Raw genomic sequence first — 16,170 nt, 5'->3', positions numbered from 1 at the left:
AAAGAAAGGTTTCTATCAGATGTGAAATTTCCATAACAGAGTGAAAGGCATGTGAGTTATTATGATCCCAGGATCAGTGGCAGCTTTGGCGATATGCAGCCGAGCGTGCATACGCTGCATGTTTAGGTGCTCAATTGTTGAGTTTGCCTGTCACTGATCTGCCGCTGACACAAACATCACTTCTGTCTGTATATACAGATATCCCAAATGTTCTTGAGAACTAGAGCAGATAACCTTTTTGCATTTCTGCTCCCCATATAAATTCCCCTTGCACTGCAAAACTAAACAGCAAACAGAGACACTTTTTTAAATACTTGCTGATGCAAATATTTTAATTTTGTTAAGAAATAAGAGTAAAATATTCATGGTATTTCACCCCGCCTGCCAGTTTTAATAATTGGCAGGATGTCGCTTACCACCTACACAAATCCCTAATACCTGACAGCTTGTAACCAGCAGCATTTAATCACAGCTGACAACTGATAATCCATGTCTCGGCACTGATGGATCATTGGGGTTGTTTTTATTTTTTTCTACTTCCTCACTCTTTTAATTTTTTCATCTTATTTTGCTTTTTGTCCTGATGTTCGACTCAGAGCTGTTTGGGGCTGGGAGATGTGATAATTTAGTGTGAATTGCTTCTAAGGATCTCTTGGATCCTGTCCACAGGTGTGAGTTGTCACAGGGTTGAGTTTCTTGATTGCCTACAAAGGATTCGGGAGGCTTGATCTAAATTTATAAGGACACTGCGGCAGTAACACCCACTTTGATGGCCGTTGTGGTGGCTATCATTTGTCGTCCATATGGCATCTCGGCGTTTGATGTGCTTCTCATGTACAGCGTGTACTGTGAGAGATTTTTGCTTGTTTTTTGTTTGTTTTTTTTCTTTCTGCTACTAGATGCTGAAATTAAAGCCTTGTCTTTTTGCCTTGATTTTTTTTTTTTTTTTAGGGGGGGGGCTAAAACAAGAAATTGATTTGCAGATAACACGTTTGTATGAATAAAAAAATAAATAAAATAAAAAAAATCATTACAGCATGTGCTAGTGGGTGTAAATAAATTGTAATCTGATTTCCTGCATTATTTATAGTTTTCGACAGTCGTCTATAATAGAAGGAGCAAGATTCGGTTTAGTTTGAGGTTCAGAGGCAAAACAAGTAAACTGAAACAAACTGTATTCACTTTTAACCCACAGATGTGAATGCTTCTCTTGGATTGCCTCAAGCAACATCAGTTTTCATCATGAGTTATTTTCATGCTCGTAATAATGAAGTAGGAATGCTTGGCTGGATGGATTTATTTTGAAGAGCATCAGTAATACAACAGTTCAGTGCGCTGACCTAATATTGTCTTCATTTTTTAATGCGGTGGCCAAGGTCAGGTCAGATAGATAATATAATAAGAGGGATGTGTGTATTAGAGTTGGTCAGTTGTATCTGTATATTTCCTTTCATCATATTGTCATTACCAGATATCACTGATACACAGTCTGGCAGCGGAGGGAGATTTTGACTTTTAGCTATGAATACAGCCAATTTTACGACACGGTTGCTCTTCATACCTTGCAATTTCTCTTTATTAAACACTTGATAAACCCTAAATAGTAGATGAATACTTTATTAACTAAAGCAGAAACCTCTCCCATAGCCAGACACAGGTACATAGAGGAAAATTTTTGCATATCAACAATGGAGAAATACAGCTTCGCATATTCCACCTATCAATATTGGCAAATGGAAATAATGATCATCCTCAAAGTGAGTTGAAAAGTTGGTTGAACGAAACTTGTAACCTACATTTGAGAGCAAAAAATAATCCCTAAATTTTAAGATGCACAGTAGTTTGCAGAACCAGACAACACAGTAACAGGATGTGTTGAAATATCCCATGTCGGAAGTGCGTTAACTAAAATTTAATGTCAGTTTTTCCCATAGTTAAAGCCCACAATCTATGTCAATCCAATGGACCAAAGGACCACATGCATTTGCAACAGTATGACTTTAAACTGGTTTTAAATGAATATACATATCTTGCAATACAGAGTTAATAGAAGAGTCTTTCACAGATGGTTACCACTGAAATTTAAGAAGCTGCGATTTTTGATGAAACGTTGAGTGTCAAGATTTATTGTAATATGCAGTGATAAAATAATGTAGGAAGTATTGTATTTTTAGTCCTTAAAGATTATATCATAGAGAATCCTCTTCAAAGAATATATTTTTATTTTATGCATAGACGTGTGCCTTTGGATTACTTAAATTTTTGAGTCTGGCTTTGTCATATAAATCTTTCGATTACTATAATTGAGAAATATCTTTCAGCTCTGATAAATGTACTCTTAGCACTTCTTCACATTACAGCTTGATAATAACAATAATAGTCATAGGTATTAGTGGGGCAATGAGTTTTAAAGGAAAGTGCTACCAACACACTTTCATAGTAAAGGTACATAGTATGGGGGAAACTAAGTACATCCTTAGTTGATTAACTGTGAGCACCTCTATAAAAGCAGATCTTTTTCCTGGTCTGGACAATGCATAGTACATTATTATTACTTTCATAAAAAGTATTATATTTTGGTTTTTGCCATTACTTTAATTGGATATCCCTACTGTCAGACAGCGATCCACTTTTACTGTGATTTGCCATCTCTACAGTTAAGGCCATGTGGTTAGTTGACACTTGGAAATAGCATTTTATTTCCTTTGTAGAATCATCAAAGGGTTAAAATTGAACACACTAAATGTGTTGTGGTCTCTACACTGACTGCAAAACTAATCCCTGGACAATGTTTTGCTGAGAGAAATCACTTCCCCAAAGAAAACACTTCATCCCTAAGAGGTTGCAAAGCTCTTGCCAAATAAGCACTTACTGTACTTCAAGAGATAAATGACACAAAACCACAGCCAAACATTATAAAACAAATCCTTTCCATTAATCAGAATCAAGTTGGTTTTCTCCAGTTCACTCACACTGTTGCCTGGCCTTTTAAACAAGATTTATGCCTCCGTGTACATAAATTTATGACAGAGTGAAAAGTGATGCATATACAAAAGCCTTGATGACAATGCTTTCCTCAAGTTGAGGGAGATTGTGAGCTTACTAACTGCAAACCCACATTAAGCATTTTACACCCTGATTACACCCTGATTAGCCCGAGAGATCAGATAAAACTCAGCAAGCTAACTGATGCTGAATGTCTTTTTGTGTTAACATTCTCCTCAGGTGATCCAGACAATCAGCGCAGTGGATAAGGATGAACCTTTGAGTGGTCATCGCTTTTATTTCGCCCTGGCAGGACCTGCTGCTGGTAACCTTAACTTCACTCTGCGAGATAATAAGGGTGAGACAACCTTTTGTGGTATTCTTTGATGTTATCTTCAAGCTCATATGGTTTTACTGTTTTTCTGTGTGTGTGCATGTGATTGTTTGTCTATACTTCTATACTGAAGTGTAGAGAATTATTAAAAAAACACTGATGTTTGTTTCCCCTAAAAATGTTTTAGAGGGTATTAAAAAGCTTTAAAGTTATATAAAGTAGAATTTGTAGTTGTAAAATGTTGCCAACAAAATGATCTAAGGTTTTTAAAATGATGCTAAAGGAGGCAGATCAGTTCTTTTAGGTGGATGATCTATTGCTATCTTACAAAAAAGCATTTTTGAGATTTCATATTTTAACTGGTCTATTTTTTATATCACGATTGGTCTCTTTCTGCATTTTTATGCATTGCAGAATTTCCCAGTCCATAGTCGAACACTAAAAATTATATTTGATTCTATAAAATGCAGCATGTGGATAACCTTTAATTGATTGACTTGTGTCAAACATCATTTTTCTGGTTTAATTCTACCGTATTAGAGATTGATTTAGGTCACCCAACTCCCATGTTTAAGCCTCAGTTTGAGCATTTTGGAAACGTAAAGCAATGTCACTATATCACAAGTGCTCTGAAACAGTGTGAGAAATGATCAGGTGTGCCGTGGAAGATTATCTGGTTACACGAGATTGGTACTCTAAGCCAGCGGTCCCCAACCCCCGGGCCTCGGACCGGTACCGGTCCGTGAGTCGTTTGGTACCGGGCCGCGAGAGTTGAGGCTCAGGTGTGAAATGTATGGTTTTCAGGGTTTTTATCGGTTTTCAGCGTCATTTTGCTATCGTTTTTATCGTTAACTCGGGTTTCCTGGGTCTTTTCACGTGTGTTATGAATAAATCTCCTTTTTTCGGTACCGGTACTAGTTTTATTTTGTTGTATTTATCCGCGACACCTTAAAGGTCGGTCCGTGAAAATATTGTCGGGCATAAACCGGTCCGTGGCGCCAAAAAGGTTGGGGACCGCTGCTCTAAGCGATCAGCATGAGTAAACAGCCGAACTATTACATTCTCTTCCACTAGAGGGCAGTACAACTACCTCCTCTAATTAAATGGGTTGCCAACTGCCAGTAAAACTAAAGAAGACGAAGAAGACATTACATAAAAGTCATGCGGTGAGTTAGACAATGCAGCATATAATAGCAATAGATAAATACTTGGGAAAAAAAGTAGTCAATATAACCTGGGTCCTGGAGAAAATTCTGACCCAGATGAAGGCCCTAGCATGAGTAGTGGTCAGAAGCGAACCAATTCCGCTATAATTCGTGCACAGGGGAAAATTATCAACATGCTTTTTGTGATATTTTTGTTTGGTGGTGTGCTGTGTGATTTTTCAAATGTGAAATATGTGCTGTGGCTCCAAAAGGTTGGGAAACACTTCTCTAAAAGACACCAACACCACAAACATTGAGTGATATTGAGTTCAGTGACTCGCATTAGCTCAGATGAAGCCTAATGTTGAATGAACAGCTGGTGGCCTAGCCACCGCTAGGTGGATACGCCGATCCATACGCTGATGAGAAATTAAAAAAATAGTTTGTACATACATATTGTTAGTCGATACTTGTGTAAAAACTAATACATGTTATTTGGAAGAATTCAGTCAGAGGTTTAAACTGCTTCTACATTACTGTCAGAGTTCAGTCAGATTCGCTTTATTTCATGGAGATACATTTTTAAAACAATCCCTTGAGATAATTGCTACTGGCCTTTAAGAGTCTGTAAAAGGTGTTGCTCAAGTTAGGTATGGTCTGTTTGTTGTTTATTCCTTCCAACTGAGCCTGGCAGCAATGCAATTGACACTTTAGCCATTGTTCACTCAGCTCCCTATATCTGCCCTGTATCTGGCTATAATACACTCTGCAATCTGACTCAGGAAAAAAAATAGTACAGAGTAACTGGTGGCCCCCGGCATGCCCAGCACTGCCAAATGAAACCATTATTCTGCCGTGACAATGCCCCCTCTACTTTTTTTTCTTGGTAATTGTTCATCAAAACGAAATCCAGAAACAAACTTCCTCTGTAACTGGAGCACATCCGAGTGAGAACTCAGTCTTGCTATAACTTTGTTCAACTTAGTGCGGGGTGTCTATGTGTCGGATCAAGGAATAACTTTAAATCAAACACACAAGGTGAAAACTGTCTTTGTGTCATAATGATTTGTTATCCACCTACAAGCAAAACAGTGGGTGGATGTAGAAAATTAGTTGTTCTTATAGAAAAGCCTAAGTGGTAATTTGCATATATTTTTAAAGATGTGATAACTGTGTCTGACTCCATCATTACTTGCTTACATGAATTCCCACTGCTTTGAAAAACATAGCATGTGCTGAGCTGATGTGCATTCTGAGGTGATGGGCCTTTGTCGAGTGTTTTGTTCACATGTGTGGGAGCTCGGCTCAGGCAGCAATGTTAGTTTGTATAAAGAACAGCAGCAGCAACCAGGTTGTGCCACAGTAATCCTTCTGAGTGCAGACATGTGTTACATCATGTACTTGTTGTTTTAGTAACACCTTAGCAGACTAAGGGTAGCTTGAATAGAAAAAGGTTCTCTGAGGAGATATTCTATTAACCTCTTATTCAGTATGTTGAGTATACTGAATGAACTGTATGGACACATTTACAAATGTTGCAACAACAACATAGTATGTTCAGTGGTGTCCAGTGTAATGTGTATTAGCATGTTAATATGTGTTTTTTTCCATGGTACCCAAATGACTCTTAATGAATTCTGTATGAGCTTTAATGATTTAGTACGTCATAACGAAGGAAATGCAAATCAATGGAAATTAAACAAGGAAAACACAATAATCAATGCAAGGAAATGTTATTTTGTTTGTGCAGTTATACAGTTTAAGGTCTGTTTAAATACATTTTTAAAGAAGCAACCTTAAAAAAATAATACCCTTTTACAGTTTAATTCACAAATGTAAAACTGATTAAAATGTGAATATCTTTTCAGAATCAGAATCAGAGAAACTTTATTAGTCCCAGAGGGAAATTGAGTTGTCATAGCAGCAAATATATAAAAAAACAACAAGCGCTCATATCGAAACTGAGTTATGATAGATACTAGGGGTGCAACGATACACAAAATTCACAGTTCGGTTCGATACTTTGGTGTCACGGTTCGATATTTTTTCGATACAAAAAAATGTTCGTGCCTTTTTAATTTGTCATTTATTAAAATTATAAATGTATATTTTAACTCAAAAGTACAGTTTTTAAATTGAATGTTGCTGAAACAACAAAGTAATAGAAAAAATAAATCTATCTGATCGAGAAATCAGTCATCTTTGGAAAAGAGAGTTTATTACAGAGAAATGTCTCTTTCCAAAATAAAAGCTATGCTATACGCTTCTTCTGGGCTATATTCTCAGCAGCATATTAAACATATCAGGTCCCCATAAGGAGAATCATGTGCTAACGGCTGTCTAAATGACTCGGGTAAAGTTTGTAGCATGCATGCTTGTTGTTGTTGTCTGCTTCCACTTGTCTTTGCACTAGGATGATGTCGGAGTAAATGTGCAGTCATATTCGTTGTGTTCCCACTAGTGCTGTCAGCGTTAATCTCGTTAAAATGACGTTAACGCCACAACACGGCAAATCTCCGTTAACGAGCTACCGCGGATCGCCCCGTGCATGGGGCTGGACGGCGTCAACACGTTAACGAGCTAACTGCGCTAACACACTAGTTCCCACCAATGTAATTGAGCATTGCATGGCACATCCGACATACTGTTTTACTTTTGTCCATGACGCACTTACCTTCAGGGTCATACTTCACATGAAAACCAAAATAGTTCCAAACGCCACATCTGAATGAGGGTGGGGGAGGTTCAATTTGCCATGTTGCAACAAGAGCTTAACTTCTGTCTCGCTAGCTTGCCCTGTGGTCAGTGAATCTGCGTTCGACTACTCCGCCTAGGCTGCACTGTGGAGCGCAGATCCACTGAGCGCTCAACACTGACAGCATCGTCAGAAGAAAAGTTGATAAAATAAATTAAAAATTTTGTATTGTATTTTGTATCGAACGGTTCAATATCAATACGAGTATTGTTGCACCCCTAATAGATACATATTAGGATAAATAGATAAATATAGAGCTATAGGTATAAAGAAAAATATACATATAAATATAAAGGTACAAGTATGTGTGTAAATATGTCGTAGTGTACAAAAGTGACAGGGTGCATTGAGGTGTGATTAATACTGTTCCACATGTGTGGCTCTGACCCAAGTGGATGAATTAAAGAGCCTGATAGCAGCAGGAAGGAACAACTTCCTGTAACGTTCCCCCAGACAGCAAGGTTGAAGGAACCTGTCGCTGAAACTGCTCTTCAGATTGTATAGTGTGTTATGGAAGGGGTGGGAGTTATTGTCCATGATTGCCAGAATCCTGTCACTGATCACCTCCTCCAGTTAGGCGAGCTTCATGCCAACAGCAAACTCAGCCTTCCTGATGAGTTTGTTCAGTCTGTTTGCGTCCTTTGCTTTTGATGCATGCACCCCAGCATGTCACAGCAAAGGAGATGGGGCTCACAACAAAAGGCTGATAGAACATATAGAGCATACATTGAAGGATCTGAGCCTTCATAGAAATTAAAGCTGGCTCAGACCCTCTTTGTAGGGAGCTTTCATGTTGGTAGACCACTCCAGCTTGTGATCCAGATGAACTCCTAGATACCTATAGGATGTGACTATTTTGATATCAGTCGTACCAATGCAGACAGGAGAGGGTCGGGATCTGTTTCAGCCGAAGTCCACCACCAGCTTCTTTGTTTTGGCCACATTCAGCTGCAGGTGGTTCACCTCACACCACCTCACAAAGCAATCAATTTGTCTACCTACTGTCAAGATGGCCAAAATAAAAAAATATATAAAATTAAGTTTTGTAGCCTAAGAGATGAAAGAAGGACTTTCAGTTATGAGTCTTTGACGCTTATTAACAAAATATTTCTGGGATTAGTTTCTTTTGAACTTAAAAAATTTCAAAAGAAACTAATGATAGCATGTCATGCTCAAGATGCTTTATATTGACCCTACAGCGAAAACCCCTGCAATCAAACGACCCCCTATGAGCAAGCATTTGGTAATAGTGGGAACGAAAAACGTTCTTTTAACAGGAAGAAACCTCAGGCAGAATCAGGCAGAATCAGGCAGCCATCTGCTGCGACCAGTTGGGGGTAAGGAGAGTTAGACAGGGCAAAAGACAAAAAATTCATAAAGACCTCTAAATCTAAACTAAAGTGGTAACTGGTTCCTTCTACAATGGATGGAAAGTTAGAGAACAACAGCACTACTGGTTAATAAAATGTAATTAAAAGTGGGCCAAACATGTTCATGAATATGACTGAAGTAAGCTGAGCAGCAGTCTTCTCCAGTGGGTGAGTTGAATCAGCAGATAAAATAAAATTTGTGATATGAAAAGATCAGTTGCTGCCTAATGTTTTATTAACTATTTCTTTCAAACATGTTTGATATGTGCAGCCAATGCAATAGTTGACTTGCCCGCTGATTAAAGCCCACATACCTGTGGTTAGCTGCAAGCCATTTTGGCTCAGTTCTAACTCTACGTATTAAAGGCGCAAGACATCAGTGATTTTTTTACTAAAAGAAAACATGACAAATAGCACTGTTGTGGAATTTCGGGTAATAGATCACTAGAACTTCCAGTTCTAACAGGAAGTACGTTTACAAGTAGTTTATCAGTTGTACGATCAATGTGTGTTATTGCTGTCAAACACTAAAAGACTAAAATATGAGTTGAAAAAAAAATTTTGCACTTGTTTCTTAGTCTTTTGGTTCTAGTGTTCAGGTGTGCCAAGTAAAATACTCAGGGATATGGAAAAGATCCTGTCATTTTTCAACATGTCAGTTTCCCAGCGCACAAAACCATTTTCATAAAGAGATGGTTTTTCCAGCATGTTGTGGAGGATCCTGACCGGCTTGCACCGAGCCCTAACCCCATCCAACACCTTACTAGAGCACAGACTGCAAATCCACACTGGTCAAAATCAGACTGTACTCATGTTTACTTATCTATTTATTTATTCATGGCTGAATGGCACCAAATGACTGTAGTTAGCTTCCAAAATCTAGGAGTGGAGACTGTTGTAGCAGCATGTTTAATGATCAGGGGTGGGACAGCATGTTCAGTAATCAAATGCTGGCATAACATTTGCACTTTATTCATATGTGTTTTCCACCTTCCTGCACACAGATGTCCCTTGAGGACAAATACCAGGCACAGCCACATGTTTCACATTTAGCAGCAGAACATATTTATTCAGCATTTTAAGTGTGCAACCCATCACAGTTGTTACTAACCAGCTGTGTGTTTTTTATTCATCCACGAGGAAACTTTTCTCCCCTGATTTTACTAATGTCACATTTGCAAGAGAACTCCTCGGTATTTTCATTTTCTCCTTGTTCTTGGGCTTCTGAAAGCAATCTGAATATCCCCCAGACAAACAATGGAGTTGTCCTTCAAGGCAAAAAAAAATCTACATTTCAATCATGCACTGCTAAAATTTGAAAGTGCATTTCAATCTATTGATATAGCTGACATGAAATGGCTTTTTTCAGCTGATGTAATGGCACATTGTTCTCTTCTAGCCGCCTCTTTCTCTTTCATGTGCTGAGATTTCATATACGATTTTACCATCAAACCAAAGTTGTTATTAGCCAACAGGTGGTCAGAGCAGGGAGAGATGCCACAGCATGTCATATAATGAATTGTGTTAATGACACCATCTGTTGGCATTGCTGCTTTTAATACTGTAAAATCATTTCAAACTGCACAACCAAAGCACAGCAATCATTATAAGATAGAAGTTAAGCCCCTGCTAGACACATATTTGCAGTTCATTGTTCATTTGAAGCCAATAACCTTGATATGCAGATTAAATAAAGCTTCCCATGTCTTCTCTTACAAGTGATATGATGCTTTCATGCTTTAACTCTACTTTGCAGACAACACAGCATCCATATTGACAAAGCGAGGTGGCTTCAGGAGACGGGAGCAGCCTGTGTATCGACTCCCTGTGTTGATTGTGGACAGTGGAAGTCCTGCTCTCAGCAGCACAAATACACTCTCAGTTCGAGTGTGTGACTGTGACTCTGACGGAGTGGCCTTGTCTTGTGGAGCTGTGGCCTATACAGCAACTGGCCTCAGCACAGGTGCCCTCCTGGCTATTCTGGGCTGCATCATCACACTTCTGGGTAAGCCCTATATGACCTTAGTGTCACGGATGCAAGTCCAGTTAACAGCAGCTTGTGTGGATATGTGTGTGTTTGTTTGTTTTTTCTTCTTTTTTTTTGGTGGCTCATGGGATTGGTTGGACAGCCCAGAGTGGACCGTCTTTATTGCAGGGGTGAAAGACGCTGTACTTCTACAACCTGGGTTATTTTCTTTGTTTGTTTTGGATTGTTTTTTGTTTTTTGGGGGGTTGGGGGGCATGCAATTTTGGATATATTAAAACATTTTACACTAACTTGACAGTCAAATCACCTAACTGCACAACCATATCGCTATTTGTGTTGAAATTTCGTTTGAAATCTTTTGACGTTCTGACTCTGACTGAATGTAAGTAGTTTATGTAAATTTCTGTTGAATGTTAAATGCCAATTTCTGTGTGTGTAGATGGCTACAGATTTGGAACAAGCAAGAGGTGTTTTTTTCTATATTATCAATAACAGATTCTATGCAATTGCCAATTTTATCCCATTCAGTTAGAAACTCAGTCTGGCTCTGTTTTGTTACTATCTTATTACCTTAAGTTGCTTTGAAGACGGCAACCGACCGTGAGTGGTTGCAGACCCATTCCCTATTTTTGAACTAACCATTTCAGAGGCAACGCTGTCATTTTAGTCGTGCTGCTGGTCTTCAACTGCTGTTTTCCCTAATGTGGCTATAGCGCTAGCAGCTAAAGATTTTGTACAATACCTCGCACCATTGTTCACTGACCTACTTAAGCAAGTGCTTCATGCCCTCGGATTTCTCCAATTAAGAACCAATCATACAAAAATGACCTCAGCTCTTTATGAGAACTTAAAATTAAAGCCAAGTCGATACTAATGCAATTACGGGCAGATGGGTAGATGGGTGCAGCATGCAGCACAGCAGAAAATCATACAGGAAATGCTAAAACTCTGTCCAAAAGCAGATCTCTAGACAGCCTCAGCAACTAATGGCTACTGATGGTGCACAAACAATGACTGAACAGAGCCAAGACATCGGCTGTCATTGTAGAGTTTACCACAAGCAGCTAATATTTAACTTGGTGAAGTGAAGCAGTTATACCCTGAATCTCAACAAAGAACAGCGGTCCCTGAGCTGTAAACTTCAGCTTGAATTGTGTGTTTGTTGCCAAGCTGCTTTGCCCTAATTGCAAATATGACGAATGACAAACAAGCCAAATCAGTGAATGCAAGAAAACAGCAGAAGAAAGCGCGCTAAAAACATTGTTATGGCTCCACACGGGCGTCTTGAGTTCTCCTTATAAAATTGTTTGTATCTGAGTACTACTGCAGCCTATTCATCAACTAATTCTTTGGTCTATAATAATACATAAAATGTGTGAAAACCCAGTAAGCAAATAAGCATGAAGAAGCAGCAGCACTAGAACATGTATATGAGTGTGATCTGATAATGTTATAGCCTGTGAGATTACATCAGTAAAACGGCTTGCAAGGCTATATAGTGTCAGTTCTTTCACTAACATCTCTTGAGCATCTTTTTCTCAGCATCACAAGAGCACAAAGAACTTACGTGTACCTACAAACACACACACACACACACACACACACACATTATACCTGTCAAACTGTGCTATCTTTGGCATTTTTGGTAGACTCACTGTAGCAAATTACTGCTTTTGCAACAAGCTGCCTAAAGACCCAATTTAAAAAGGTGACTGTCATATGTAGACACGACACTGGTTCCTCCTTTGAGTTAGATGCTCTTTTTTTATGCTTGGCTTTTATAATGAATGAACTATAAATGAATGAAAAAAGCAGCGATTGTCCAAAGAAGAACTTTGAAAGACTTTCAGAAAGCCTGGAAAAGTATTGCTCAAGACCACCAAAAATTGCTAAAAAAGCCTGGCTGCTTGTAAGTAAAATAAACCCTCCCCCACCTCTGACCTTGTCAACTCCTATGATAATTAAGCCCCTTAGCAAATCAAGAGTAGGCAGGAAGCTGAGAGTTTCTGTAGACTTAAGCATTTCTTCCTAGTTGTCTGGCTGAACAGCATACAAGCTTAGCTCCATTTGTCTGTTAAGTTGCAGTGGGGATATACTTAAGCTAACTTTAAACCTTGCAGTTCAGGAGTAAGTACAGAATTAAGTGGTGGTAATGTAGCTTTACAGTCGTGCACTATGTGAGAACCACAGCTCACCTCAGCATCTACAGCACATTTAGACCGTGCTTGTTATGCATTCTCCAGGCAGCTGAGTGTGCAAGAGATTTCTTGCTAAAATAGAGTTGCATCTTCAGGTCTTGCAGAGGTCAAACCTGGGGGAGATAGCTGCCTCTCATATTTACTCTTTGGTAAATACACGTGACCTCAGTCGGTCAGCCCTGGATGTTTACAAGTGAAATACAACTGAAATCATGCCAACAGGATGAGTTGGCTAGAGTTAGTGTAATAGTTTTTGTGCTCATCTTGTTGTAAAATTCTTCATGTCATTTTTCTACTGAAGTAAGTCAAGAACAGATAAACGATCACCTTGATTTACTTCGTCTGACTTTCGCGAAATAGGATTAATTTGCTAAAAAAAAAACTTGCTTAAACATCCGTTTAAAAAAAATGTAATTGTTATAGTCTTTATTGTTAAATGCATATATTGTACCAAGTACCAAGGGCTCAGAGAAGAGCTCATAAAGATGTGGAGGGTGAAGGTAACAGTGGTCCCAGCAGAGCACTTGATGCAGTGACCCCCAAGCTGGGCGAGTGGCTCCAGCAGATCCCAGGAACAATATATATATATATGTGTGTGTGTGTGTGCGTGTGTGTCATTTTTGCTACAGCCCAGCACTCTTGCATTTACGTTAAAGAAAAAAGAATCCAGTGTAATAATGTGCATTTTTATTGAGAGAAAGCAGTGCCTGAAGGCAGACTGAGTCAGTGATGAGATTTTAGATTTTAGATCATTTTTTAGAGAGCTCTTATTACAGCTTCCCCCAGATACATGTCAGTGTATTTTATTAACCTAATAATAATACAAGGAGGTCATACAGATAAGTACTGTATGGAATACTGCATTTCAAGGGCACTCTGTTACTGTTTTTCTGTAACACCATATGTTAAGATATTAGTAAAGACACTTGTAAATGAGAATTCATTAGCATACTCTTATAGATGATGCAGCAGTGAGCCGTCAGCTCCTGGCTCCATCGTTGCTCATAAAACCCACAGATAAAGCGTTACCCCATCAGGGCAGAGTCATAGTTTAACGCTTAGATGATCTTCACTGAAAGCCGAGGTGGATCTAAACAGCATATACAATAACTGAAATGAGATCTTTGATGGGGTCAAACTTTGCTTATCATCCTAGTCCCCTTGAGGTCTGCCTTCTTTTCATTGCGACAGAGAGCACTTTCTTTGATAAATGAAAACTTCAAAAGAGCAACAGCGGGAAATACGTAGCAGTGCAACCCTGAGCGTGGCACCTCTAATGAAAGCTGCCTCTATTCTACACAACATGTCCTCAGGCCATGGGCATGGAACTAATGGCCTAAAGTTTAATATACCTCCAAGTTTCTGTGTTTGTGTGAATGTGACTGTGTGTCCTTAGCTCCGTAGCTTTACCCATCAGTCTGTTTTGCTCAACTGGCCTCTGTCCTTTTCGCTGTTTCCTCTTTGTGTCTGTTTGTCCCATCCACCCCCACCAGAGACCTCTAGTTTCCCTCGTATTAACAGCCCATGCGTGCCCACGTTGCCCAATCCTTTATTCTGATCTTCCTTGATAGTGTTCCATCAAGATCTTTTTCAATCTGCAGGTAGCAATTGAGGCTGTGATTGCATGTGATTGTATTGTTGTGGACGAGACATGAGCCGGAATAAGATCGGAGCTGTCTCCCTGCTGTCATCCTCAGGTGCCGTTAGTCTTATGTCTTCTTTTTTTTCCCATCCCTCTCCCCTTCTTTTCTTCCATCAATCTCTCTCTCTCCCTCTCATCAGGTGAGTGGAGCACGCACTTCCACCAGTAACGCTGATTCTAGCTATCTGTCCTCGTGACAGGTCTAAAAACTACAATGCATGTTGCGTGTGGAGAGCTCTTCGGAGTGTCACTCCTCCACTTTGTCCGGGAGCTTGGAGCTTCACGGGAGCTTAAAGAAAATGCGCCGTTTTTGCTGGTCTGCTTTCAAAGCCCACAGAGCTGTGTGCCTTAGCTTTAGCACTACATGCTCATAAGCTAAGTGGCCATTAATCATAGGCTGATATTTTTAGATTTAATTGCTGAGCCTGTTCTCTGCTTCTTGCAGTTATGTTCCTGAAAACATCTCAACACAAGCATTTTTTTTTAAGTCATTTAGAATCTTTTCCTTTTTCTTATCTTAACCTTTTTGGATGATGTATCCAAATAACTGAGAGGATCATTATCACATTAAGATCCAGTTTTTTTCCCCAGTACAGGTCAGATATTGCCCAGTCCTCCAGAGGGCCAATTAGAACATTACGCAGCACTCCAGATCTCCAGACAGTTATTTCTGTCTGACTATTTCTTATCAGACTCATCCTTTAAATCACCATGTCTACTCATCTGTCTCTTATTTTAGTCCATGTCCCCTGTGCACGTCTTCCGTCTGTGTCTCTATTTATGTGTCTGCATTCACACAGCAGACGATTTCTTTCTCAGATACCATCTTTCAGCTCGACTGTGCACATTGTGACCTGAAAATGGCCGCGTTGGCTTCGACTGTTAAAATTACGAAATGTTGTTTGCTATCATTACAACGCTGTGTGACGTGCAAAAAAAGAAAAAAAGAAAATAAAAAGAAGAAAAGGAAATTAGCCCTTTATTCAGCCGAGCAAGTCAATTAACTTCAAATTTGTCTTCGTTATGCTTGGCAAAAGCTGAAAAGACCTCTTGTAAGGATTTGGAGAAAAAGTGGCAACAGCTTGGAGGAGGATACAGAGGACGCAAATAAATACATAAATGTTGATAAAACAGTAAATAAGCGCAGGCACATAATCGGGACAGATGCACAGTTAACAGTGTGACAGATAATATCAGCAACAGCACAGGCGACATAAAAGCCATTTGAAGCGTTCAGCAAACACATTGCAGCTCTGATAAATAATAAAATGTGGCCAGTCAAATGGAGGCTTTGTATTCAATGATTGTGATAGTTTCCCTGCTCTTTATCAAGTTGTGCAGAATCTATTTGCTTCTACAGACAATGTCATCCCCAGAAGAGAGCGACATCTGTTATGTTTCTGAAGCGGTATGACACCTCCTTGGTTTGACACTGTTATTTTCTGTCCCTTTCCTTTCTTGTCTGTTCTTTGTTCTTGTAATTAGAAATCATAGGTCTGTCACTATTAAATATCACCTTCAGAAACCCAATCAGGCGCTGTTTTGAAAATCGCTTAATTGTGTCAGTCGTTTGCCAATCATCTGCTTCTGCAGTGCGAGGCTGTGTTTTTTTTGTTGTTGCTTTTGAGTTTTGGTTGGAGACAACAAAACAGATCACTTCAAAACTTTACTTTGGGGCTCATCTCTGATTTTAAATTATTAAAAATATCCAACTTTAAGGTCACGGTGAGTGAAGCTGTGTGTGGATGGCATTT

The 16,170-nt window shown here is 39.2% G+C and overlaps 1 protein-coding gene across 1 annotated transcript in view; it reads left to right on the top strand.

The window, feature by feature from the left end:
• LOC146380511 (cadherin-7-like) overlaps positions 1-16,170 on the top strand; it is a 115,060-nt gene that overhangs the window by 92,348 nt on the left and 6,542 nt on the right. The window contains exons 10-11 of the mRNA XM_084939656.1: positions 3,226-3,343; positions 10,346-10,594. Coding sequence (XP_084795782.1) covers positions 3,226-3,343; positions 10,346-10,594 — 367 coding nt within the window. The remainder of the gene's footprint in view (positions 1-3,225; positions 3,344-10,345; positions 10,595-16,170) is intronic.

Source organism: Perissodus microlepis, chromosome 9, assembly GCF_051167445.1.
Source record: "Perissodus microlepis isolate ML-2025 ecotype Zambia chromosome 9, ASM5116744v1, whole genome shotgun sequence".
NCBI lineage: Eukaryota > Metazoa > Chordata > Actinopteri > Cichliformes > Cichlidae > Perissodus > Perissodus microlepis.
Note: the sequence above shows the minus strand (reverse complement) of the source record. Positions and strands in the feature narration are given on the sequence as shown.